Source organism: Aquarana catesbeiana, linkage group LG10, assembly GCF_042186555.1.
Source record: "Aquarana catesbeiana isolate 2022-GZ linkage group LG10, ASM4218655v1, whole genome shotgun sequence".
Taxonomy (NCBI): domain Eukaryota; kingdom Metazoa; phylum Chordata; class Amphibia; order Anura; family Ranidae; genus Aquarana; species Aquarana catesbeiana.
This window is the reverse complement of record NC_133333.1, coordinates 137203947-137231779: the sequence shown is the minus strand read 5'-3', so window position 1 is coordinate 137231779 and position 27833 is coordinate 137203947. Positions and strand designations below refer to the sequence as shown.

At 44.0% G+C, this 27833-nt stretch overlaps 1 protein-coding gene across 1 annotated transcript in view; it reads left to right on the top strand.

Annotated features, from left to right (window-relative positions):
* Positions 1-514: 514 nt before the first annotated feature.
* Positions 515-27833, top strand: part of SPHK2 (sphingosine kinase 2) — a 68870-nt gene continuing 41551 nt past the window's right edge. The window contains exons 1-2 of the mRNA XM_073602698.1: positions 515-784; positions 11517-12240. Coding sequence (XP_073458799.1) covers positions 11826-12240 — 415 coding nt within the window. The 5' untranslated portion in view covers positions 515-784; positions 11517-11825. The remainder of the gene's footprint in view (positions 785-11516; positions 12241-27833) is intronic.

Genomic DNA, 27833 nt, shown 5'->3' with positions numbered 1-27833 from the left:
TAAAGCTGTGTAATGGGCCCAAAAATTTCTGATAGCTGCCCTGCATGCAACACATCTCCACCATGCAGCACATCGCACGTCCCCATCTCCATGCAGCACATCACAGGACCTCACACCTCTCTCTTGTCCTCGCCGCATCACTGAGCTGCAGCACATTACACATCGCCATGTACCTCATAGCTCTCCTCCATATATCTGCCCCCCCCCCCCCCCCTGTAATACAGCAGTGGTGCATGTGGTGGTGCAGACACTCATGTGGTCCATCATACTCCCTCTGCCCACACACACACCTCTCCTCTCCTTCTATCACCATAGCACAGGAAAGTCACATGGCGCGGCTCATCACAGGCTGCTCCGGTCACATGACCCAGCCTCATCTCTGGGCTTTCTCACCCATGGAACGAATCGGCTGCACTAAGGCAACCCCCGGGTAAACAAACGCCCACTCGCCCTCCTGCGCGTATCGATTGGCTGTTCATTCCTCGGCCGAGGAAGGTGATTGGCCGCTCCTCCTGCCCGTCTGTGAGTCGGTCCTGCAGCGCTTTCTCCAAAGAGTTGTCTCCTCACTTCCTGTGAGCGGAGCGCTGAGTCAAAGTGCTGTGTGTATGTCGGGGAGGAGGAGGCAGGCGGTGCCGGGACAGTGCGGCCACACTGAGTGCTTTGTCCTCTCTCCACACTCCGCTATGGTCTCATTATCTGCTTGTTACTCAAGTGTGTGGAGCCTTTGTGAGCTGGGAGCATCCAGGAGACTCAGCCCTCCTCCTCCATCATCTCCTCATACAAGGTGAGTGCACACCTAAACTACCTACCTCCTCCTGTACATGGTGAGTGTGCTGGACATTGATCAGCCAGAACATTATGACAGGTGACATTCATTATCTCATGACAATGGCACCTGAATGTGGGTGGGAGAGATGAGACAGCAGGTGAACATGCTGTCCCTGAAGTTGATGTAAGGATCCAAGTGACTGATGAGAACCACATTGAAATGGATAAAGGACTGGGTCAGAGCAACTCCAAATCTGCAGAACTTGTGGGACTGCAGTGGTCCAAGAAGGGAAAATAAGCATCAGGGTCATGGACAGCCAGGGATCAATGATCCCCCATAGGGAGGGAAGGTTGGATCCCATAGAAGGGATACTGTACTGTAAATTGCTGAAAAAAGGCATCCAGAGGTGAAGCCAAGAGCACTTGTGGGGGACCAGAGAAGAGGAGGATCTGGGCTGCTTTGTGCAATAAAATTACACGGAGCAGGTAGGTATAACAGGCTTTTTTTTTTAAATTAACCACTTTCTGACCAGTCGCATACCTGGTACGTCATTGGACTTCAAGTGGTTATACCAGGATGATGCTGCTTCAGATCATGGACAGTAATTCTAGCACCAGACCTACTGTGTAAATCTAAAGTGGTAACCTATAAAGGCTATTCAAGCGTCTCCTATGGATAGTACAATTTGTCGTCATTGCATGGTCATGCTCAGTTTTAAAACGTGATGTGTTTAGTATCTATTTACCCAACATAACATCATATTTTACCAAAAAGTTGGGTTATGTATTGTTTTTTTTTTCTTTTCAATTAAAATAAATGTATCCCCCCCCCCCAAAAAAAAATTGCATTTGAAAAACCACTGTGCAAATATCATGTGACATACAAAATTGTAAAACTCACCAATTTCTTCTCTAGGACCTCTGCTTAAATTTTATATAATTCTCTAACCCTGTCTTCAAGTGGTTAAATAACTATCGCTTACAACAGCTTCAATGCTATTTCTGATAGGCTTCAGAACACACAGGTCATCGTAGTTTGTTGTGTATGGGGCTGTGTAGTTGCAGACTGGTCAGGGTGCTCACTCGGACCCCTGTCCACAGCCAAAAGTACCTACAATGACCATCAGAACTGGACCACTGAGCAATGGGAGTAGATGGTCTGCTCAGATGAATCACCTTTTCTTTTTCATCGTGTGGATAAGTTGTTGGTCAGGTGCATTTGCATCACTTGCACCTGACCAACAATGGTGGAGATGGCACCAGGATGCCGTATGGGAAGAAGACAATTTGGTTGAGTCTTAAAGGATCTGGTACTGATGGCTTGGTGTCAGATACCACAGCATACCTTCAGAGGTTTAGTGGCATCCATGCCTCAATGGGTCAGGGCTGTTTTAGTGTCAAAAGGGGGGCCTACTCAATATTAGGTGGGAGGTCATAATGATATGGCAGATTAGTGTACACTACTCATGGAATACCTCCACAGGATGAAGGTACACTGCCACATTATTTAATCATCTGTGTGTGCGTGTACAACTAAGGATGAGCTTCGGCGTGTTCGCACAGCCCACATGCAGAGCCCGCCAGGGAGTCGGCGCTGCGCTAATCACAGGCAGTGAGACATTGTCCCGATGCGCAGCTGCAGAGATAGGGAAATGTGATTAGCGCAGTGCCGACTTCCTGGCGGGCTTTGCACGTGAGCTGTGCGAACACGCTGGAGCTCATCCTTATGTACAACATGGAGGAAGCCTTGAAATCACTTTCCAGTCTTGGGGAAACAAATCTTTATTCCATGTACAGCTCACAGTACTTTGTGATCAGAGGGAAGACTCCTCTATAACTTTGCGGTCAGTGTAAAGTAAAAAAAAAAAAAAACCCCGTTACAGACCACTAGAAAGATGGTGTCAGTGGTTACCTGTTTGAGAGTCTTGCTCAAGACCCTAGTAGCCTCTGGAGGAATCCTGGGGTTCCATGGAGCTCTAGTTGAGACAGGCTGGTATGGATGAAACATTTCTATTTGGATTTAGCAGTGTAGGGAACTCCGGGTATATAGTAGGTTATATTGGTCCAGATTGGAATGACACACACATTTCATACCTGTCAGATCCCTGACAAAGCGGAGAATCACTGTAGTAGTCACCATTGTATTCCAGGTCCTGTGCTGAGCAGCTGTCCTGCTGAATAGCGTCCACAGGAGGGAGCTTATTTGGCATGGCCTCCATTCACAGAACACTTTGCTTTCTTTCAATGAATGCAAAGAAGTCTGATTGGACAAGGTAGAGAGGTGGCCCAGTGTTGTCATGATCTGCGCCTTGTCCAATCAGAGAACGCTTTGTATAAATTGAGAATAATACAAGGCGTTCTGTGAATGGCACCCATGCTGAGTGAGGCCCCCAACCCTGGTGGTCATTATGGAGCAGGACAGATGCTCAGCACAGCACCTGGAAGACAGCGGTGACTACTACAGTGATTCTCTGACTCCAAGAACACCACAGGTATGGAATGTGTATACTTGTGTAGAAATTATCCATACCTGGAGTTCAGCTGACCATACACTATACAATCTGTGCAATCTCAGTTATGGTGGACAAACAGTTGTGCTCATAAGTTTACGTACCCTGGCAGAATTTATGATTTCTTGGCCATTTTTCAGAGAATATGAATGATAACACAAACATTTCTTTCACTCATGGTTAGTGTTTGGCTGAAGCCATTTATTATCAATCAACTGTGTTTACTCTTTTTAAATCATAATGGCAACTAACTACCCAAATGACCCTGATCAGAAGTTTACATACCCTGGTGACTTTGGCCTGATAACGTGCGCACAAGCTGACAAATGGGTTTGAATGGCTATTAAAGGTAACCATCCTCACCTGTGATCTGTTTGCTTGTAATTAGTGTGTGCGTGTGTATAAAAGGTCAATGAGTTTCTGGACTCCTGACAGACCCCTTCATCTTTCATCCAGTGCTGCACTGACGTTTCTGGATTCTGGGTCATGGGGAAAGCAAAAGAATTGTCAAAAGATCTGCAGGAAAAGGAAGTTGAACTGTATAAAACAGGAAAGGGATATAAAAAGATATGCAAGGAATTGGGCAGTGTTCAAACTCTAATCAAGAAGTGGAAAATTAGGGGTTCTGTTGAAACCAAACCACAGTCAGGTAGACCAACTAAAATTTCAGCCACAACTGCCAGGAAAATTGTTTGGGATGCAAAAACCCACAAATAACATCAGGTGAAACACAGGACTGTAGGACTGTTTCAAGATGCACAATAAGGAGGCACTTGAAGAAAGATGGGCTGCATGGTCGAGTCGCCAGAAGAAAGCCATTACTACGCAAATGCCACAAAGTTTCCCGCTTACAATACGCCAAACAGCACAGAGACAAGCCTCAAACCTTCTGGCACAAAGTCATTTGGAGTGATGAGACCAAAATTGAGCTTTTTGGTCACAACCAAAAATGCTACCTTTTGGAGAGGAGTCAACAAGGCCTATGATGAAAGGTACAGAGGTGGATGATGTTTTGGGGGTGTGTGAGCTACAAAGGCACAGCAAATTTGGTCAAAATTGATGGCAAGATGAATGCAGTATGTTATCAAAAAATACCGGAGGAACATTTGCATTCATCAGCCAGGAAGCTGCGCATGGGACGTACTTGGACATTCCAACATGACAATGATCCAAAAAACAAGGCCAAGTCGACCTGTCATTGGCTACAGCAGAATAAAGTGAAGGTTCTGGAGTGACTATCTCAGTCTCCTGACCTCAATATCATTGAGCCACTCTGGGGATATCTCAAACATGCAGTTCATGCAAGACAGCCCAAGAATTTACAGGAACTGGAGGCTTTTTGCCAAGACGAATGGGCATCTTTACCATCTGAGAAGATAAAGAGCCTCATCCACAAATACCACAAAAGACTTCAAGCTGTCATTGATGTTTAAGGGGGCAATACACAGTATTAAGAACTGGGGTATGTAAACTTTTGATCAGGGTCATTTGGGTAGTTTCTGTTGCTATTATGATTTTAAAAAGAGTAAACACAGTTGATAATAAATGGCTTCAGCCAAACACTAACCATGAGTGAAAAAGTTTGTGTTATTCATATTCTCTTAAAAATGGCCAAGAAGTCTTAAATTCTGCCAGGGTATGTAAACTTTTATGAGCACAACTGTATGTGAAACGATCTGATTGATCTGGATAATATGATTGTATCTATGAATCATCAAAAAGGCAGAAGTGCCTGTGGTTGCAGCATGGTAGTGTGCCATTTATGGGGTTAAAAAGGGGGTGAGGAGGCAAGATATCCCCCTCACTTCCCGTCAAACACCTCTAAAAAGCGATCCAAGAACTGATCCCTTTTCAGAGGAAAAGCAGCTCTTGCTGCTAGTGTAAACAAGCCTTAGGCTCCTGTTCTCTAATCTCTATTCTCTTGTCAACTCTGACCTCTTGTCTGGATTGAAGTGAACAATCGGCCACAGTGATTTCAACATATAGTGAGTCAATGTCTAACCACATCCAGTCATGCGTCTCGCAGGCAGATGTAAAGCTTCTGAATCACTGTACAGTACACATCCTTCCTCACATACAACAGAGCCGGGTATTAAAGTTTTGTCAGAACTCTGAAAGGTTTTCTCTTAAAAATCTCTGGGCCCATTCAGATCTATGCTTGTGGGTAGAGGTAGGTTTTATTGTAGTTTGGTTTGTCATTGATAGAACTTCCCCACTCTCTGCTTGAGTGTCTCAATCAAATAATAATAATAAAAATTATACATGTATTTGAAAAATATCTTACAAATTAACTTGTATACAAAAACTCAATCAGTGTACACTCTCCATTGCTTTGTTTAATAATCCCCTCAGTAATCTGCATGAACCAGGTAACCAACCCCTCCAAAAAGCCCAGCACTGAGCTACCTAAAAAGGCCGATGTGTGAGAAATACAAATAACTATTAATATGGAAAAGTAACAATGCGAATAAATGAACTGCAACAGTTTAAAAATAAAAAACAAATTGATGTCCATACTAAGCATAAACAGAAAGTGTCTAGGATAATATAGAACGATTAACCCATGCAGAAGTCACACATTATCCATCTAGTAAATGGGAACAAATCCAAATGTGCTATTTCTTCAGCTGTGAGCTCCCTGGACTTAGGCTTCTGGTTATTTGCTTCACTTTATCCCAGGGAGGCAAAGTAAGCTCTGCAGGCTAACATCCAGGATGTTTCCCTTTGTCCAAGGAAGGCAAAATAGGATCTGCAAATCTCATCCACAGCTCCACTCTTTCAATGTCATCACCAAGCAGTATTCCAAATTGACACCGCCATCTGATTAAAAAAAAACAATATAGCGTAAGAGGTTTAAACAATTATTTATTATAAACACCAAACATACTTGCACACAGTCTGTGTAATGCAGCACATGCTCTATAAGCACGATCCCTATTAAAGTGGTTCTAAAGGCAAAAGTGTTTTATTTTATTACTATTTTTTATTTTTTAAATCTTAATGTATTCTATGCATTAAGATAAAAAACCTGTGTGCAGCAGCCCAATACTTGGCTGTCCAGGGACTCTCCCTTCTCATTGGCTGAGACAGCAGCGGGCACCATTGGCTCACATGGACACACAGAGCAGTCTCTCGGGTGCCCCCATAGCAAGCTGCTTGCTATGGGGGCAGGAGGGAGGGGTTAGGAGTGCCGGAAAGGGACCCGAGAAGAGAAGGATCAGGGCTGCTCTGTGCAAAATCACTTCACAGAGCAGGTAAGTATAACATGTTTGTTATTTTTAAACAACCCCCACCCCCCCCAAAAAAAAAAAAATTAATATCCCTTTAATCCTGACTGGGCACCCAGCTTGTATCTGATGTACACAGTTCTCCAGCCGCTCCGAGCTGGACTCAGGCTGCTGCCCTCAGTTCATGGGGGTGACTTCCGCTCCGCCCTGTGACGCGTTTCATTACTATGACAACTTCTTCAGAAGTATCTACTGATAGCCTTTGGCTCCTTCATACTGTGTGATCCACTCAGCAGGGGATCTGTCCACTGATTTCCGCTGAGCAGGTGGATGACAGGTCCGTGTCTGCTCCGCTCATGCAGAGTGGACACGGACACCACTCTATGGGCGGTCAGATGGGAACGGACCGCTTGTCCATTTACACCCAACTGCCACCCGATCCGCTGGACGGAAGGGGATCAGATTGGATGTAGGCGGGTGTAAATGGACACATGTCTGTTTACACCCACCGCTCCATAGATAAGAATGGAGGTTCCGATCGGGTCCATCTGGAAAACTGACCCAATCCGAGCATCTGTGTGAAAGGGGCATTTTGTACAACCTCCCTGCTGTCAGAATACAAAGGCTCAGGGGGGAGGATATCCCCATCGAGTGTGTGGATGGGGATATTGAGTTTATTTTATTCTTGGTTGATCAAAAAAAAAAAAATAATCTATGGGCTTCTTTAGACTTGAGATGTACTGCAGTATTTCTGAGGAGATGTGTCAGTTGGATTATTGAAGGGAAAAAAAAAAAAGTGGCAAAATGCCTTTATTACCCTAATTCAAGGAATGCATTAAGGCAATAAAACGTTTTAGGTTTAAACCCACTTTAAGGCTGAAGATTGGCTTTGGCAATTTTAATATAGTTACATTGGTCCAGGTTGGAGTAATGTAAGAATATATTGGCACTACCTGTGGGAATCCTGTGAGAGCTGAAAATCGCTGTGGTCGTGGGCTGAGCTCCAGCGAGACACAGTGGGGGACAGATCATGCCGCAGCACGGCCTGTTCTTGGGAGGACATCATATGATGTCCATCCAGAACGAGAGAGCTCCTGCACAGCTTATAGTAAAATGACAGCCGGGTGGGAGCTCTCTTGTCCTGGGTGGACATCCTATTAGGTGGTATGCAAGATAATTTAATATCGGCATGCAGACATATACATGCTGATGTGTTACAGGTACATTTAAAAAAAAGAATAAAATGTTATACTTTCCTGCTCCTGTGCAATGGTTTTTGCATAGAGCAGCCCTGATCCTCCTCTTCTCCGAGTGCCCCCATAGCAAGCGGCTTGCTATAGGGGGCACTTTTGTGGGCGCTCCCTAGCCACGCTCTGCCCATAAGACACACAGAATGGGGCTCAGCCCTGACTCCCTCCTTACTGGCTGTGATTGACAGCAGCAGGAGCCAATGGGGTAATTAGCAAGGCACATTCAGGCTGGGTTCACACCTATGTGAATTGGATGAGGTTTATCCCACATCCGATTCGCATGACAGGACAGGTTCACATATCTCTGTTGCAGCTGCGGAGCAGCTAGCACAGGAACATTGTGCATCTTTGGCTCAGTTTCAGGGCCGAATTCAGGCAAAAATTTGGCCCCGTTTCGTCACTGAAACGGAGAACAGGGACGCACTGGACTCCTGCTACGAGCTGCATTGGTATTAGGTGTGAACCCAGCCTCATTAAGTCATGCAGTTTCTGGGAGTGTAGTGTGAATCAGCCATTCTTAATAGCCATACACACCTGTGTCAAGAATTTCCATTGCAAATTATCTGCTGGCACAAAGTCAAGATAGGTCCTTTCCAGCAATTTCTAACTTATATAATATGGGAGGATACTGCTATGATGTCAGAAGTCCACAGCTATGGCCTAATTTTAATCAATACTGTACATATGTTCTTATACAATCTGCAGTGACCTGCCTTTTTTCTGCACTGGATAAACGCAGGCCACCACTAGGACACATAGAAAACAATGGTTTTCTATGTGCCCCATTCACACAACAATGCTGGTGTGATGTGCAGATCATTGGATGTCATTGCAAAAGCAGCACAATGCACCACGCTGCTGTGCAGTAACATGAAGTGTCATGAACTAACATGAGTGACATGAAGATTTACTAAAACTGAAGAGTGCAAAATCTGGATCAGGACTGCATAGAAACCAATCAGCTTCCAGGTTTTTTTTTTTGTCAAAGCTTAACTGAACAAGCTGAAGTTAGCTGATTGCCTACCAGGCACAGCTGCACCAGATTCTGAGTGCTTCAGATTTAGTAAACCAACCCCTATGTGACACTGCAAATTTAAAAAGAAAAAACAAACCATGTTAGCAGTGCAATGCGCTGATATGCCCATCACAATGTTCCTTACTTTGACCCTGACACCAGCCTGCATGGTAAAATTTTGTGTTCTAGTATTAACCTACTAGCCTCAGACCAACAATAAACCTAAAGTAGAACTAAAGGCAATTTGTTTCCCATTTTGGATAGAGTAAGGGAGAGTTATAACCTTTGTCATCTTTGTTCCATTGGGGAGATTTGTGAAGCATTTAGCATCCAGCTCCGATCTATGTGAGCCCCAATAATTAGACCTCTGGTGCTATCTGAAAGCATGATAACTCAGAAAACCTACCCTTTTAATGTGTTTTACCCCAGGTGTCCACATACTGCTTTATAAGGTTTTAAGTGTCAGTCCATAATTTATTTTTTAAATACACTTGTGTTGAAAGAGGCTCCATTAAGACTTGTATGACTTCAAACTTGTGCAACTTTGGATGGGTGCGACTTGGATGTGATTTGTTGTCCCTCTGCAAAGTCGGACCCATTATTGCACCACTGTTTGATGTAAAACATTCAGGTATGACTTCATGCAACTTTTCAGGGTTAACATTGAACTCTATGTCCCTCAAATTGCATGAAAGTCAGACCAAAGTAATGCATGAACTACTTTTGAAGTCACTGCGACTTTAAGTTGTACATATATCAATGGTTATCATTGCAAAACATGGGGTGTTACTTTGATGTCCAAAGTCTCATTACAAGTTGCACAAGTGTGAATTGGGTGTAAGAGGAAAATAGAGCAGGGTGTTGCCCAACTGACACAGCGGAGTCACATGAATTTTGCTCTTCCACAGAAGGATCTTGCTTAGCTGGATTGGGAGAAAAATGTACAAGAAACCTGTCATGAGAAAAAACTTGTAGGCTGCCTCTGCTTGTAGTTGCCAGGCTGTAATGCTGATGGAGTTGATTTTATTAAAGGCAAAAAAAATGTTCCTTGCAAGATTATTTCCATGTGGCTTATGGAATGTGTTGAAATTTCATTTTGCAAAGCACATCCAATCATGTGAAAGGAAAATAAAAAACAGTGTTTTTGCTTGCACATGATTGGATGATGACAGTCAGCAAAGTGTCACCTCGTTTACTGAGCTAAGAGAAAATCCCCATGCAAAGTGCACAGGCTGTTTGTCTTTATTAGGTCATGAATATCCGAAGCATACATACATACATACATACATACATACATACATACATGCTGACTAGACTAGTGAACTAGACTTTGATCTTAAGTCATCTGTGTCTAGAGAATCATTTATCATGCTCCTCCATAAACAGGTGTGAGATGTCTTATTACACCCGTGTAGGCACATCATAAAGTAAGGGGTTAAAGGTTGAACTGTATTGTAATAGTTTTTTCTGTGTTTTTCAGAATGGGCATTACAAATGCAGATTCCAAGTCACAAACTTTTAAATTATCTGTAGCCTACTACACACTATCAAAACCTTTTCATAGCCCAGCTCTGGGAATTTGGCAAAATCTATCCTTGTAATGGTGCCATTTGCACTGCAAGGGTTCAGTGTTTGTTATGTCTGAGGGTAGAGGATCAGGCAGGATTACTTACCCTGACTCCCCGCTTCTGGGCCATCCTCTTCTCTCTGAAGCTCCAGCCTGTGGGCTGTGCCTCTGCATCATCGTGTACAATGCAGGGCTATTAAGGTGGCTGTAAACCCTTTACAATTACTTTTTGCTATAAGTAAGCCTATAATAAGGCTTATCTGTAGCTACCACGGATGTCTCCTAAACCTGCACGGTTCAGGAGATATCCCCTATATCAGCATGTGCTGACGTCATCGGCTGCTTCAGCTAGTATGCTGCTGCTGGCAGCTCCCGCACCCATACGTGGGAGTGACATCATCGCGGCTCTGGCCAATCACAGCGTAACTCCAGGAGCGGTGTACCAGGACCGCAGCGGTGGCTTTGATCTAAGGTAAGTAATGCATAATGAGCTAGTATGCTATAGGTACCATAAATAATATAATAGATGAGCATGTTAATGAAACACAATGTACAGGGATAGGGACAATTGTAGACTTGCACCCACACTCACTCAGGTTGAACTTGATGGACTGGTGTCTTTATTCAACCTTACTAACTATGTAACTATATATCTTTAGAGTCAGGGACTCTAAAAATGAATGGTACCCAAACACGTATGGAGCGTTATTTACTAATGCAGTGCGATTTGAGATCTCAGGCAGTATTGCAGCAATTCTGCCCAAGATCCCAAAAAGCCAGATGTGAATTGGGCCTAAAGAAAAACAAAGTTCTGGCTTTACATTGACCTTGGATTTACCTGCTAAAATGTGCACATTTCCTTGTGATCTTTCTGCCTCTCCTCTGCTATTTTGCTATTAGCATAAAGAGAGTAAGACCATGCAAACCGCATTCAAATATCTCCCTTCTACCTGGCCTTGTGAATACTGCTGAGAATCCCCACACTGTTCTGTGGACCCTGAATTTTCTCCTTTCTTTAAGCCCACATCTGTGTCTTCCTTCTCCCTTTTCTTTGCTTACAGGACAGGTGCTTCTGGTGCAAGCCTAATTTTTTACCTTCAGTTTCAATACATTTTGTTTAATAATTGAATTCTTTTGTCTTGATTTCATCTGTTTTTGTTTTTATTTTTTCACCCACAGAAGGAAGATCTAAAGATTGACTCTGAAGTTTCATTGTTTGGAAGTGAGGAAATCTGAAGTATATTGACAGTTTGGAGTGTGACCCTTGTTTTACAGACATATATTACTACTGAAATATGCAATCTTTTGCTATGGTGGTTGTACCTCCTTTTTTTGCCTTTTTTTGACTAAATGATAGGTAGATAAAGCAGGTTTTGTTCCTCTTTTGGGGATTTTTGATTGTTTCCTTCTGTTTGCCTTTATGCATTTTCGCACCAAGTTTTATACACTTGTGCCATTGTATGGTGACCGCCATACCACCAACGTAAAATGTCCACAACATATCGTCAGGCATCAGACACCTTGCTTCATGGAGAATTCGGTGTCTACCCATCCAAAGGCATTCGTTATGCACTCAGTCTGACCCAAACAGGGCTCCATATACAGAGACTGGTGCCCAAACCTGAAGATGACCATCGAACAGTGCTGCCCATTATGGACATGGTGGGATGCCACACACTACGGAGTCGTGGCACAAATGATGTTTTTGCCTATTTTTCTATTTATTCCTATCCGATGAAGAAGAAAAAGGTTGCAATGGGCTCTACACGCGCTCGCCAAAGGTTGGTTCACACTTTTAGAGTGGATGAAGCCTCCAAGTATGAAAAAAATCAGTCTATTGCAGAGAAGTGGGCAACTGCAATCAAGTGCCTGATTCAAGATGTCCCCATCTCCAGTGACATCGGTAAGGACATTTTTGCAGCTGAATACAATTTTTTTTCTTCCTCTTTTGTTGCCCATTTGTGAGATTCGTATGTGCTTGTGAAATTCTAGAAAATCTAGCATCTTTAATATACCTAAGAGCATTCTGCACATTCATGCTGCACAAACGTAGTGACTAATGTGCCAGAAAAGATCTGTGCTTTGTCTTCCAGCACATATGACAGTAGCAGATAGGCAGGGGCTGAGAGGTGAGTGGAGAATTTTTTAGCAATAATACATTTTAATGATCTACAGCTGTTAGTGGCCATCATCCCAGGGTCCTTTCACCTGGTCTTTCTGACCAGGACCACTTATCCATTTTTCAGATGGATCTGATTGGAAATGCCATGTAAGTCTGTGGGCAGGTGGATGTAAATGGATGTTTGTCCATTTACATCCATCTACCTCTCTATTTTTGTAACGAATTGTGCTCCATTAGCTTCTTCTTGACAGTAGAAATCAGAAACGACAAAATCCATATTGCTTCTGAGTTCCTAGTAGCAAGGTGAGATCAGCAAACAGATGTTCTGGTCTTTCTCCCCTCTACTCGGCAACATCTGCCATGCGGGTCCTGGGCCCAGAAGCTGGGATAGAGGAGCCTGGGAAATGTTTTGGGAGGGGCTTCATTTTATGATGATCTGTGGGACAGCCACATGTTTACCTCTACCTGAAAGCCTGTAACAGTTGGCTTGTGAAATTTGCACACACACTCCCATCACTGTAAAACCCATTGCTGTTGCCATTGTATGCCATATGCTGGTGGCAGTTAAAGGGTAAAGACCCTGAAAATACAGAAAAATACCTATTGACCTGCCTGAAATGGGTTCTGCACCTGTATACTGTACAGCATTTTGTGTACTGGGTGTTGTCAGCAACGACCAGCCTATTTTTACTAAACTACTCTACCACCACCACCACTCTCAGATCTTCACAATACAAAGGCTTATTCAAGATAACAACTAGAAGATCTCTATGAGCTAACATGGGAGGTTTGCTATGGACAAAACTTTAGCAGGTTGCATTGCACAGTGGGTGGAGATTAGGATGTTTCACCACCACCTATAAATTAGCTTGTCTGCAGAGTAATACCGCATAAATGTCCAAGTGTAACTGTCGAGCACTCCTTCATACACTTTAACTACTTGGGCTCCTTGGGGTGTAGGATGAGCTTATGTACGTAAACCACAATTGTGCAACACATATTTGGTATCCCTGAACTTGCTGGAGTGAGAGATGATACTAAGTCCATCATTCATGGCTAAATCTTAATTGATGCCTGCTTTAACCCCTTGTTTGCTGTACTGCGCAAGATTGTAGGGCATTTGCAAAGTGGCCTTATTCGCTTGAATGGGTCATGCTTTGCAGGTGCTATACCCACCAACCATGACCGGGTGTATAACTCTTGCTGTAGCTGTGATGTGTACACCCCTGGATACTGCAGCTAAAGGGGGTGCAGTTGGGTCAGGTGGAAAAAAAGTGTTAACTTTGGGATTTTACCAACTCCCAAACTGCAAATGTAAATGAACCCTTGATGTTCTGAGCCCCCTATAAGGCTGCTTTTACACTAACATGCTGCTGTTTACCTGGACTTCTGGTGCAGTGCAGCGTATCTGCGACCTTTCTGGGTTAGCTGTGCTTTGCCGTAGATGTTTATTATATCCTGCAGGTGTGGTGCAATTTTGAAAGCGCACCAAAACGCCTGCACTCAGAAAGGGCATCTAACCTACAGCTTATAATAGAAGCCTATGGCGAAGTAAAGCAAATCCGCAGGTAAGCAGCACATCAGTGTGAAAGCAGCCCTATATTATTATGCCCAGTGTATTGCTTCACACTGACCTGAAGATGTCCTTTCCTGCTGCTGGAACCACTCTGGAGACCGCTAGCCAGGATAAGAAATGGAGTGCATTTTGTATTACTCCGCATGGGACAAGAGCCAGCACTACAGAGGAAGCATCAGCTTATGCGGCTCTTGCTCCCTACTACAGTTTCAACTTTACAAGTAGTCCCTCTGCATGGCATTCTGATGCTCTGAGATGGCGGGTCAGCAAGCCCAGACCATGATCTACCAGTCACCTGGCTGCGATCTTCTGGTTGCTGACCCTTGCTCTGAGGGATTTTCTTCTAAGATTGCCCTATATTTGGCTCCATCCACCTTTCCATCAACTCTGACCAGCTTCCCTGTCCCTGCTAAAGAAAAGCATCCCACAACATGATGCTACCACCACCATGTTTCACGGTGGGGATGGTGTGTTCAGGGTGATGTGCAGTGTTAGTTTTCTGCCACACATTGTGTTTTGCTTTTAGGCCAAAAAGTTCAATTTCGGTCTCATCTGACCAGAGCACCTTTTTCCACACGTTTGCTGTGTCCTCCACATGCCTTCTCGCAAACGGGACTTCTTATGGCTTTCTTCTTGTTACTCTTCCATAAAGGGCAGATTTGTGAAGTGCACGGCTAATAGGCAATGGAGCCTATAGGAGCTGAGGATTGAGTGGTAAAGCTGCTGTACCCAGTGCCCTAGACATAAAGGAGCAGTTTACCCTCATAGTGCAGCCACAGCCCCACTGCAAGGGAAGATTTTTAGGTTTCCTGGAGTTCACTTTTGGCAGGGGAGGATAATTCTATTTCCCAAGATACAGATTAGCTGTTCTAAAATAATCAACATAAAGTGCAGGAGGCAAATAAAAATGACTCTTGTGTAAATGTTACAGCAATAACTTGACTACATTTTTACTGAAAATCCTGAATAGTCTCCTATACAGTATAAACTGAGCAAGTCTTGGGAATTTATTGACCCGACGTGATGTGCTGACAATTGTTCAGCCCTGGGAAATGTGGATTTGGGATGGTCTGCCCTTGATGTGGGCTCTTCTGGATTGCAGCCCAGAATCATTCATGTAGCTGAAAAAGGCTTACCCAGCTGACCACAGTATAGCTGCCTCAGGTCGTCTTGCTTGTGGTGCCAAGCACATGATTCCTTGTGATGTTTCTTTAATAAATAGAATTAGCTGTAAAACAATTCTTGCTGTAGCAAATACTAAAAAAAAAAAAAAAATCTAATTCTAAGCCCATGGTTCACTTTAATGTCTTTTAAGAGCTTATACTTTTGTTCCATTCAGCAGCTGAGAATGAGGAAACCAATCTCTGTAATGCTTTGGGATATTCTCCCTTTAAAATTCCACCCCCACTCTGTTTTTAGGGTGGCTACTTTGCCTTGCAGGATCCCCGGAGGGTCTGCTGTAGCCACCCTTATGCATGCATTCCTATCTTGGACTGTGGGTAGAAGGACCAGCATAAACGCTGTACAGATGGGTATGCATGCGCTTTCTTTTTGATGGTGCTCGTCTTGATGGGACATATAATTTGAGGCTGTCATGTGACCATGCTGTTAAAGTGGTTCTACAGTCTAAGCATTTTTACTTGAATGCATTCTATGCATTCAAGTAAAAAACTACCCACAACCTACACATGGCTTGCTGAGGGGGGCACTTGTAAGAAGGAGCGGAGAGCATTGGCAGGGGATTACAGAAGAGGAGTTAAGAATTCACTCTGTACAATACCATTGCATAGAGCAGGTAAGTATAACCTCTCTTTTATTTTAAATAAACGATATCCTTTGCAATCACTAGTGTGCATGCTCCCTGACCGGAAGTTCGGGGAATCTGTGCTAAATGAGAAGCCGAGTAAATGGCTTTTCTAAGAAAAAGTTGTGTTTTTGCACATATGCAAAATGTGCACGTCTACTTGGTGGAAATTAACTACTTGATCTCCAGAAGCTTTAACCCCCTCCTCCGTGACCAGGCCATTTTTTGCAATACGCCACTGCGCTACTTTAAAGAGGAGGGCCAGTCAAAAAAAAAAATTAAAAGTCAGCAGCTACAAATACTGCAGCTGCTGACTTTTAATTGGACACTTACCTGTCCCAGGGTCCAGTGATGCGGGGGATCGAAGCCCTGCTCGTCTCCCCCTCCGTTAAGTGGCGCCGGCATTGCAACTGTGGGCGCCGGGCTGTGGCTTCACAGCCTGGCACCCTCTGCGCATGCGCGAGCGGTGCCGCGCGCCGTGATTGGCCGCTCAGTCACCTGGGACCTGTAATGGGTCCCAGATGATTGACAGGAGGGAGGGAGCAGAGCTGAGCCCCTCCTGTGCCGAGGGGGAAGTGATGTCACCAGCCCAGGCACTGGAAGAGGCAGACTACGAGGGACCCCCTAGCAACAGGCATTTAGAGGTAAGTTAAAAAAAAAATATCCAAATGTTTTTTTTAATTTTGGCACAATCATGACTTTTTTTTTTAGGGTGGAACACCACTTTAACTGACAACTGTGCAATCATGCAACGCTGTACCCAAATAAAATTTTGTCTTTTTTCCCACAAATACAGATCTCTTTTGGTGGTATTTGATCACCACTACGTCTTTTATTTTTTGCATTATAAACAAAAAATCAATTTTGAAAAAAATATTATATATTTTTTACTTTGCTGTAAAACCTATCCAATAAAAAATTGGCAAAAGTTATATCATCTACAAACTATTGTGTGTGTGTGTGTGTATAATATAAATATATAATGAATGTGTGTGTGTGTATATGTGTGTATATGTATATGTGTATATATATATATATATATATATATATATATATATATTTTTTTACATTTTTATACTAATAATGGTGGTGATCAGCGAACCAGTGACCCTAATATAGCGATCAGTGCTAAAAATATGCACTGTACTAATGACACTGGCTGGGAAGGGGTTAAACATCTAGGGCGATCAAAGAGTTAACTGTGTGCCTAGTCCGTGTTTATGTGCAAGGTGCTTTTACTAAGGGAAGTGATGTATTTTATTCTCTGCTTTGAAGGGACACAAAATCCACCACTTCTCCCTTGTCAGAATGAAGCTCTGCCTTCTTTACATGGGCTTTGTTCTGTGTCTCTGCCTGACGATTGGTGGGTGACAGCCATAGCCCGAAACTTGCAGATTGGCTTCTGCTGTAATCACAGTAGAAGTGGCCCGCTTTCAACGCGTGCCCCCTAGGTGGAAGTGCAGAAACGTGTGTGTGTGTGTGTGTGTGTGTGTGTATTTATATCGTTATTCTTTTCTCTCACAAGAGTGGGTACACCCCTCACATTTTTTTTTTGGTAAATATTTTTTATTATATCTTTTCTAGTGACAACACTGAAGAAATGACACTTTGCTACAATGTAAAGTATTGAGTGTACAGATTGTATAACAGTGTACATTTTTTGTCCTCTTTAAAATAACTCAACACACAGCTATTAATGTCTAAACTGCTGGCAACAAAAGTGAGTACACCCCTAGGTGTAAATGTCCAAATTAGGCCCAAAGTGTCAATATATTGTGTGGCCACCATTCTTTTCCAGCACTGCCTTAACCCTCTTGGGCATGGAGTTCACCAGACCATCACAGGTTGCCACTGGAGTCCTCTTCCACTCCTCCATGATGACATCGCAGAGCTGATGGATATTGGAGACCTTGTGCTCCTCCATCTTCCATATGAGGATGCCCCACAGATGCTCAATAGGGTTTAGGTCTGCAGACATGCTTGGCCAGTACATCACCTTTACCCTCAGCTTCTTTAGCAAGGCAGTGGTCATCTTGGAGGTGTGTTTTGGGGTCCTTATGTTGGAATACTGCCCTGCGACCCAGTCTCTGAAGGGAAGGGGATCATGCTCTGCTTCAGTATGTCACACTACATTTTGGCATTCATGGTTTCCTCAATGAACTGTAGCTCCCCAGTGCCAGCAGCACTTGTGCAGCCCCAGACCTATGGTTACCTTTACAGTCCTCTACACACTGAGTTTGCACTGCTTTACTTCAGGATTTATACCCCATGTTCTTGGTGCTTCAAAGAATCTCCAAAGCTTCCACAGAAGTCTCACAGCTCTCCTTAACCGCTGTTGAGTGGTGCTTATTCAGAGTTAGTTTGCATTGGAGGTATGATATATCCCAGGATGCACTGGGAAAACAACAAGTGAATCAGAAAGACTACATCCTCAATCGCCTCTGGTTCATGTGTATATGTACTGGGAGCGTCTGTTGCAGATATCGAATCTGCTGTGCAGCAGGTAGGTGTACAGGGACTGGATTGAAGTGGAGCAACTGGCAGATTGCACACATGGTGCTCAACATGGGAATGCTATAGCTGAAGGTGAGCAGGGACTGGAGAGAGGACTGAGCGGCGGGATCAGTAGAGCTGGGTGACCGGAGTGGGAAAAACTAGTAGATGTCACACGTGGTGCACAGGATAGGAGCAATATAGCAGGAGGTGAGAGGGAGGAGGATCAGCAGAGCTGGGGGTTCTCTTGTCAATGCAATAGTCAACCCAATCCTTAAAAAGCCCTCACTGGACCCAACCAATCTTAACAACCTACGCCCCATCTCCATGCTCCCCTTTATATCCAAACTCCTTATACGTCTGATCTACAACCTACTGAGCGACCACCTTGCCGAGAATAGTCTTCTTGGTCCGCTTCAGTTTGGATTTCGTCAACACTCCACAGAAACTGCTCTCCTAAAACTAACAAACGATCTACTAGCGGCCAAAACCAATGGACACTATTCTGTACTCCTACTCTTGGACCTTTCTGCTGCTCTTTGATAGTGTTGACCCCCCCTCCTCAAAAAACTCCACACCTTTTTTTGTCTCTGCGATTTTGTACTCTTCACTGGTTCTCTTCCTACTTATCCAACTACACCTTTAGCGTTACTTACAGTTCTACTTCCTCTTCCTTTCTCCTGTTGGGGTCCCCCAAGGTTCTGTTCTTGGACCTTTCCTTTTTTCAATTTACACCTCCTCCCTGGGTCAGCTGGTGCCTTCCAATACCATCTCTATGCTGACACCCAAATCTATTTTTCTACCCCTCAGCTCAATCCCTCAGTCTCCTCACATATTACTAATTTACTAACAGATATAAGTCTGGATGTCGCACCACTTCCCCAAACTCAATCTATCCAAAACCAAATTTATTACTTTTTTTTTTTTTTTTTTCTCCGCCACGTGCCCCTTTCCCTGATCTTTGTCAAAGTCGATGGCACAACTAGCAGCCCATCCCCACATGCCAAGGACTCTGAACTCTCCTTTAAGCCCCACGTCCAATCACTGTCCAAATCTTGCCACCTCAACTTTCGCAACATCTCCAAAATACGCCCCTTTCTAACCAATGACATGACGTAAAGCTCTTAATTCACTCTCTGATCATCTCTCGCCTTGAGTACTGCAACTCCCTTCTCATTGGCTTACCTTTACATAGGCTATTACCCCTTCAATCTATCATGAATGCTGCTGCCAGACTCATCCACCTTACTAACCGCTCTGTGTCTGTGTCCCTTTGATAAAGTCACGTGGTGTGACGCAACGCGTCAGGATAGGAGGAGTCAGGTGCCGACGCTTCTCGGGGACGGCCGAACCCGGAAGCTCATTACATCTATTGATCGCTGTGTTTTTACATGTAAGTTACTACGTTTGTCAATAAAATTTGCCCCTAATTACTACACTATGAGACCTCTGCTTTGTTCCTAACTACCATTGCTGGGATTACTGGGAGCGGCGGGAGGAGATTCAGAGAGCCAGATCTACTGACATCGCTCCAGGAAACCCATCCTCTCCAAGATTATCTATCCGCTCTACTTGGCCCACTGGGGGCCGCTGCTGGAGGTGAGAGTCTGGGGGAAACACTTGGTGTGTGCACCAGAACTTATATAGAAGAATAGCACCAGTCACTGCACATTTGCACCTTATTCAAAGACCGTTTCTTGTGGACATCACTCATCACAGTTGCACATTTTTATATACTTATGGACTAAATTGCACTACTGTCACTTTGGGACGGCATCTCTGCTGTGGGATTGTCTGTCTATATATTGATTAGTCATTTATTTATAGCGCATTAGTGCGTTTATGATGGCATGACTGTACTATTATCACTGTTTGAATTTTGATTTAGTTATTGTGGATTCATATTGATGCGGAATCTCTGCACGCATCTTACATCTCAATCATCTTTTTATGCACATTATGACAGTTTGCTATTTATATTTTTATGTGTTACACTCTTAAGAGATATTTGGTATTTTTATTTTGCTCAGCACCAGGGACCATTTGATTTTCAGCTGCTATTTTTATTTTTATGTGTTACACTTTTAAGAGACATTTGGGATTTTCATTTTGCTCAGCACCAGGGACCATTTGATTTTCAGCTATTTTGGGAGGTTATTATTTCAAATATATCCAGTTTCGTTAAATATTGTCACTTCCTTTTATGCGTGGTGGCTAATACATTATTTATTTCATTTTGCACTTGGCACTTTAATGGTTGACGTTCACTCACTTATTTTATTTATATTTGGCACTGATGCTTCCTTTGATGGACTCCAGTGTGGAGCTAGTAGTTCAGAGTTTACCATAACTTTTTCTTGGTAGGAATTAGTATCTTGGAGTTACCGTTAAGCACAGTGTTTGCCAACCTTATTCTTTGTCTTAGAAGATCACGGTTAGGATTTTAATTGCTGGTTTGGTACTGATTTGATAGAGCAGCGCCACATATTTTATATGAATCTATTGTTTTCCTGGGGGAACTGAGTGGACCCATCTATGTTGGCAGCTCTCTACCTGGTACCTCGCTGATAGTTTCAGATTTTCGTTTAGATTGTGGTTTTTGCGCATTAGTCCCTATACATTTATTCGCTCTGTGTCTGCTGCTACTCTGTCAATCCCCTCCACTGGCTTCCACTCACCCAATGAGTTAAATTCAAAATACTAACAACAACTTACAAAGCCATCCATAATTTTAGCCCCCAGCTACACCACTAGCCTAGTCTCAAAATACCAACCTAATCGTTCTCTTTGTTCCTCTCAAGACCTCCTGCTCTCTAGCTCCTTCATCACCTCTTCCCACACTCACCTCCAAGACTTTTTTCCAGAGCCCCACCAATATGGAATGCCTTACCCTAATCTGTCCGATTTATCTCCTACTCTGTTTAGCTTTTTAGACAATCCCTGAAAACCATCCTCTTCAGAGATGCCTATCCTACCCACACCTAACAACTGTACAGTATTTTCATTTTCTCCTTCAGTTCATCCCCCACTGTTATCACCTTTTTTGTTTCACTTGACCCTCCCTTCTAGATTGTAAGCTCTAACGAGCAGGGCCCTCTAAGTTCTCCTGTATTGAATTGTATTGTAACTGTGCTGTCTGCCCTCATGTTATAAAGTGCTATGCAAACTGTTTGCACTATATAAATCCTGTGTAATGTTGATGACCCTGCCTTCTGTCTTCCCCCTACTACTGCTCTTACCAACTCTCGCTCATTCTACATCCATACACTGATAAAACCTCCAGTACTCTGGGACATGCCCCTTCACATAAATCACAGTCCCACATTACCTCCCTCACCCTCCTGCTTCTCCTAATCTCTGGTGACATATCCCCAAACCCTGGGCCACCATCATCTGTCTTTGCCCAACGCTCCCATCCCCCTACACCCTCTGGCAGGAGCCGCAACCCACAGAACTTGGTCCATATTCCTCTTTCCAAAACCAGCCCCCCCTTTTCCTGTGCCCTGTGGAATGCACGTTCTGTCTGCAACAAACTCGCCGCCCTCCACGACCTCTTCATCACAAATTCCTTTAACCTTCTTGCCATTACTGAAACCTGGCTTCATGAATCGGATACTACTTCTCCTGCTTCCATCTCCCATGGGGGCCTTCTCTGGACTCACTCCCCCAGACCAAGTGGACGGAAGGGAGGTGGAGTGGGAATCCTTCTAGCCCCATGCAGCACCTATCAGGTTCTTCACCCACCTCCCTCTCTGACACTCTCCTCTTTTGAGGCACATTGCATTCGTCTTTTCTCTCCCATTTCTCTAAGAATTGCTGTCATCTACCGGCCCCCTGGACCGGTATCAGCCTTTCTTGATGACTTCTCTGCCTGGCTACCCTACTTTCTCTCTTCTGAAATCCCCACGATTATTCTTGGGGACTTCAACATCCCTGTCAACACTAACACTGCTATTACTTCTAAACTTCTCAGTCTAACCTCATCGCTTGACCTGAAGCAATGGATACAGGCTCCTACCCACTCCAACGGCAACACCCTTGACCTTGCCTTCTCCTATCTGTGCACTCCGTGCAACCTTTCCAACAATCCATTCCCACTCTCTGATCACCACCTTATTAGTTTTGCTCTCTCCTTGTCTTCCACCTCTTCTCCCTCCAACCGCCCAACAGTTACACGCAGAAACCTTCGCCACCTCAACCCTTCTCTTCTCTACTCTGCTACTGATCACCTCTATGACAAAATCTCCCCCCTGTCCTGCCCCAACCAAGCTACTTTCATTTACAACAGCTCACTGTCTTCCTCCCTAGACAAGCTGGCCCCCCTCACTACACGCAGAATTAGGCCCCGACTGCTACAACCCTGGCAAACAGATGACACCAGAAGTCTCAGAAAACGTAGCCGCGCTCTTGAGCGCCTGTGGCATAAGACTAAGACCCAGGAAGACTTCACACAATATAAATCTGCCCTCCTAAAATACTACTCCTGCCTTCACACTGCCAAACAGACCTACTTTATCACACTCATCAACACCTTCTCATCCAGTCCACGTCAACTCTTCTCTACCTTCAACACTCTACTCTGTCCTCCACTGCTTCCACCCACCAACTCAATCACCGCCCAGGAGATTGCCAATCACTTCAAAACTAAGATTGATACAATTCATGAGGAGATCGCCAATGCGCAAAAACCTCCCCCATGCAACACCCCATGTCCACAGATACAGTCATTACTTCCCTCATTCAACCCTGCTACTACTACTGAGGTTGCTAAACTTTTATCTAGCACTCATCTAACCACTTGCCCCCTGGATCCTGTTCCCTCGCAAATGCTACGCTCACCCTCTGACTCGATTCTACGCTCTCTAACTCACATTTTCAACCTCTCCCTCTCTTGTGGCATCTTCCCAAACTCTCTAAAACATGCGCTAGTCACCCCCATACTAAAAAAGCCCTCACTGGATCCCACCAATCTCAACAACTTACGTCCCATCTCCTTACTCTCCTTCTCCTCCAAACTTCTTGAAAGACTGGTCTACAACCGATTAAGTGACCATCTGACCATGAATAAACTTCTTGATCCCCTTCAGTCCGGTTTTCGCCCTTAACACTCCACGGAAACTGCTCTCCTTAAACTCTCATATGACCTACTAATGGCTAAAGCCAATGGACACTATTCTGTACTACTTCTCCTGGATCTCTCTGCTGCCTTTGACACAGTGGACCACCCACTCCTCCTCGAAAAACTCCACTCCTTTGGTCTCCGTGACTGCACTCTTCGCTGGTTCTCATCCTACCTATCCCACCGCTCCTTCAGTGTCACTTACAACTCTACTTCCTCCTCTCCTCTTCCTTTTTCCGTTGGGGTCCCCCAAGGTTCTGTTCTCGGACCTCTCCTTTTCTCAATCTACACCACCTCCTTGGGTCAGTTGATTGCCTCCCACGGCTTTAAATATCATCTCTACGCTGATGACACCCAAATCTATCTCTCCACCCCCCAGCTCTCTCCATCTGTCTCCTCACGCATTACCAACTTATTAGCAGACATATCAGCCTGGATGTCACATCACTTTCTCAAACTCAACCTATCCAAAACCGAGCTCATGATATTTCCTCCCTCAGGTGCCACTTTCCCTGATCTCCCTGTCAAGATCAACGGCTCAACTATCAACCCATCTCCCCACGCCAAGGTCCTAGGTGTAATCCTGGACTCTGAACTATCCTTTCGACCCCACATTCTATCACTATCCAAAGCTTGCCGCCTCTGTCTTCGCAACATCTCCAAGATACGCCCCTTCCTAACCATTGACACCACAAAGCTTCTAATCCACTCCCTGGTCATCTCCCGCCTTGACTACTGCAACTCCCTCCTCATTGGTTTACCTCTAAATAGGCTATCCCCACTTCAGTCCATCATGAACGCTGCGGCCAGGCTCATCCACCACACAAACCGCTCAGCGTCTGCTACACCCCTCTGCCAATCCCTCCATTGGCTGCCACTCAGTCACCGAATTAAATTCAAGATACTAACTATAACTTACAAAGCCATCCACAACTTGGCCCCTAGCTACATCTCTAACCTAGTCACAAAATACCAACCTAATCGTTCTCTTCGCTCCTCCCAAGACCTCCTGCTCTCAAACTCCCTTGTCACCTCATCCCATGCTCGCCTTCAGGACTTCTCCAGAGCCTCCCCCATCCTCTGGAATGCTCTACCCCAATCCGTCCGTTTTTCTCCTACGTTATCCACTTTCAGACGATCCCTGAAAACTCATCTCTTCAGAGAAGCCTATCTGGCCCCCACCTAACAACTGTACATTTATCTTCTCAATCAGCACATCACCCACAGTTATTACCTCTTGTATCTCTTGACCTCCCCTCTTAGATTGTAAGCTCTAAGGAGCAGGGCCCTCTGATTCCTACTGTATCAAATTGTATTGTATTTGTACTGTCTACCCTCAAGTTGTAAAGCGCTACGTAAACTGTTGGCGCTATATAAATACTGTATAATAATAATAATAATAATGATGATAATAATAATGCAACCATGTCTACTGCAAATATCTTTGCATGGAAATGATTCACATGCTGACTCCGAATCTGACCCCCCCCCCCCCAAGAGATAAGATCCATTAGATCTTGCATGATTGCCTTGAAGTCAGTATTATCTTTATCATTTTTTTTTTTTTTTGTGGGAGGTCATAGTACAAGGCTGCTTGATACAAGCTGACACAGGACGACTTGAACCTTTCCCCTTTCTGGGATGTTTCCTGGACTGAACTTGTTTGGATTACGAGTAATTAAAAAGGCAGAAAAAAAAGTCCATATTAGGCCTTTTAAAAACCACTTTAGGCTGATGTCAGATGGGCAATTTTTGCTGCGAGTGATCCCAGTGGCAAACTCGCTAAGACATTGCCTGTTTGTCTTCCATTACTAGCGATTTGAAGCAGCGTTTTGTCATAGTGGTTCAGCTGGTGAGGGAGTGGTTCTCTAGGGACAGACAGGCAGCCTCTTAATGACACCGGTGATTTTGTCACAAGTGGCAGAGTCGCTCATATGTCATTACACATTGTAAGCACTGTTTATATTCAAGGTGGTCACATAACATTACCCTGATTATTTATTATTATTATACAGTATTTATATAGCGCCAACAGTTTACGTAGCGCTTTACAACTTGAGGGTAGACAGTACAAATAGAATACAATTTGATACAGTAGGAATCAGAGGGCCCTGCTCCTTAGAGCTTACAATGTAGGATTATAAACCCTACACCTTCTTTTTTTGGAAACAAAATGCTTTTCATGGTGTCACATGCTCCTAAAGTAAAGTACACTTGTGGAACTGTAAAGTAGTATTCCCCTGTGTTGTGGCCACTTCTCTGTTCTGCATGTTATGACTGAATTGGTCCGACAATTGTGCTGTTGGCAAGATTTAATAGAGAGGCTTGACATGGACATATAGTGAGAGTGTATGATATTGGAGATAAATGGGATAAATGTATGGTACTTGAAAGAAATGGGATGAGCGTCTGGTACTGTAGAGAAATAATGATAGCTGATTTTTTTTTCTGCAGTTATAGGCTTAGTTCACATAAACTATATTACCAAAAGTATTGTGACGCCTGTTACACGCACATGAACTTTATTGGCATCCCAGTCCTAATCAGTAGGGTTCAATATTGAGTTGGCCCACCCTTTGCAGCTATGACAGCTTCAACTCTTCTGTGAAGGCTGTCTGCAATGTTTAGGAGTGTGTCTATGTTTGACCATTCTTCCAGAAGTGCATTTGTGAGGTCAGGCAGTGATGTGGACGAAAAGGCCTGGCTTGCAGTCTCTGCTCTAATTTATCCCAAAGGTGTTCTACCGGGTTGAGGTCAGGACTCTGTGCAGGCCAGTCCAGTTCCTCCTCCTCAAACTCGCTCATCCATGTCTTTATGGACCTTGCTTTGTGCACTCATGTTGGAACCGGAAGGAGCCTTACCCAAACTGTTCCCACAAAGTTGGAAGCATGAACTTGTCCAAAATGCCTTGGTATGCTGATGACTTAGCGTTCCATTCACTGGAACTAAAGGGCCAAGCCCAACCCCTGAAAAACAACCCCACACTATAATATGTCCTCCACCAAATGATTTAGACCAGTGCACAAAGCAAGGTCCATAAAGACATGGATAAGCGAGTTTGGGGTGGAGGAACATGACTGGCCTGCACAGAGTCCTGACCTCAACCTGCTAGAACACTTTTGGGATGAATTAGAGCGGAGACTGCAAACCAGGCCTTTTTGTCCACATCAGTGCTTGACCTCACATTTGCTTCTGGTAGAATGGTCAAACATTCCCTAAGAGACGCTCCTAAACCTTGTGGACAGCCTTCCCAGAAGAGTTGAAGCTGTTATAGCTGCAAAGGGTGGGCCAACTCAATATTGAACCCTACGAACTAAGACTGGGATGCCATTTAAATTTAATTGTGTCTGGTTTCGGGATAAAGACTGGTACGGTTTCAATTCAGTTATTCAGATGCAAATTTGAAAATTTGACACTGAACTGGATGGAAAACCGCACAGAACCCTTTTTATTCACACCACATCCTGCCTGTATATAAGTGAACCGGCTCCATTGAAAGTTGGTCTGGTTCACATGTTATGCGAGTCTGATGTGGTTCAAAACACATCTGATTCACATATACAGTTAGGTCCATATATATTTGGACACGGGCACAATTTTAGTTTTTTTCAGGTATTTACCAAAACATATTCAATCTATAGTTCTATAATAGCTGTGGGATGAAAGTGCTCATTCTTAGGTTTAATTTAGGGGGTTTGTACACCCAATTTAGAAGAAGGGTTTAGGAATTACAGCTCTTAATACCCCCCCCCCCCCTTTTTTTTTTTTTTTTTTTTTTTTTTTTTTTTAAAGGGACCAAAAGAAATTGAACAATTTAATCAAAAGCTGTTTCATGGCCAGGTGTGGGCTACTCCTTCGTTATTTCTTCATCAATTTGGCAGGTAAAAGGTCTGGAGTTGATTCTAAGTGTGGTATTTGCATTTGGAATCTATTGCTGTGAACCTACATCATGCATTCAAAGGAGCTGACCATGCAAGTGAAACAGGCCATTGTAAGGCTTCAAAAACTAAACCAATCCATCAGGGAGAGAAGCAACATTTAGGAGTGGCCAAATCAACAGTTTGGTACATTCTGATGAAAGAAGAATGTACTGGTGAGCTCAGCAACTGACAGCCATGGAAGACAATAGTGGTGGATGATCGCAGGATCCTCTCTATGGTAAAGAAAAACCTATTTACAGCATCCAGACAAGTGAAGGAAACTTTCCAGGAGGTGGGCATATCATTGTCAAAGTCTACAATCAAGAGCAGACTTCACGAAAGCAAATACAGAGGGTTCACCACACGGTGCAAACCATTCATAAGCCTGACGAATAGAAAAGCCAGATTAGACTTTGCCAAAAAAACATCTAAAAAAGCCAGACCTGTTCTGGAAAAGCATTC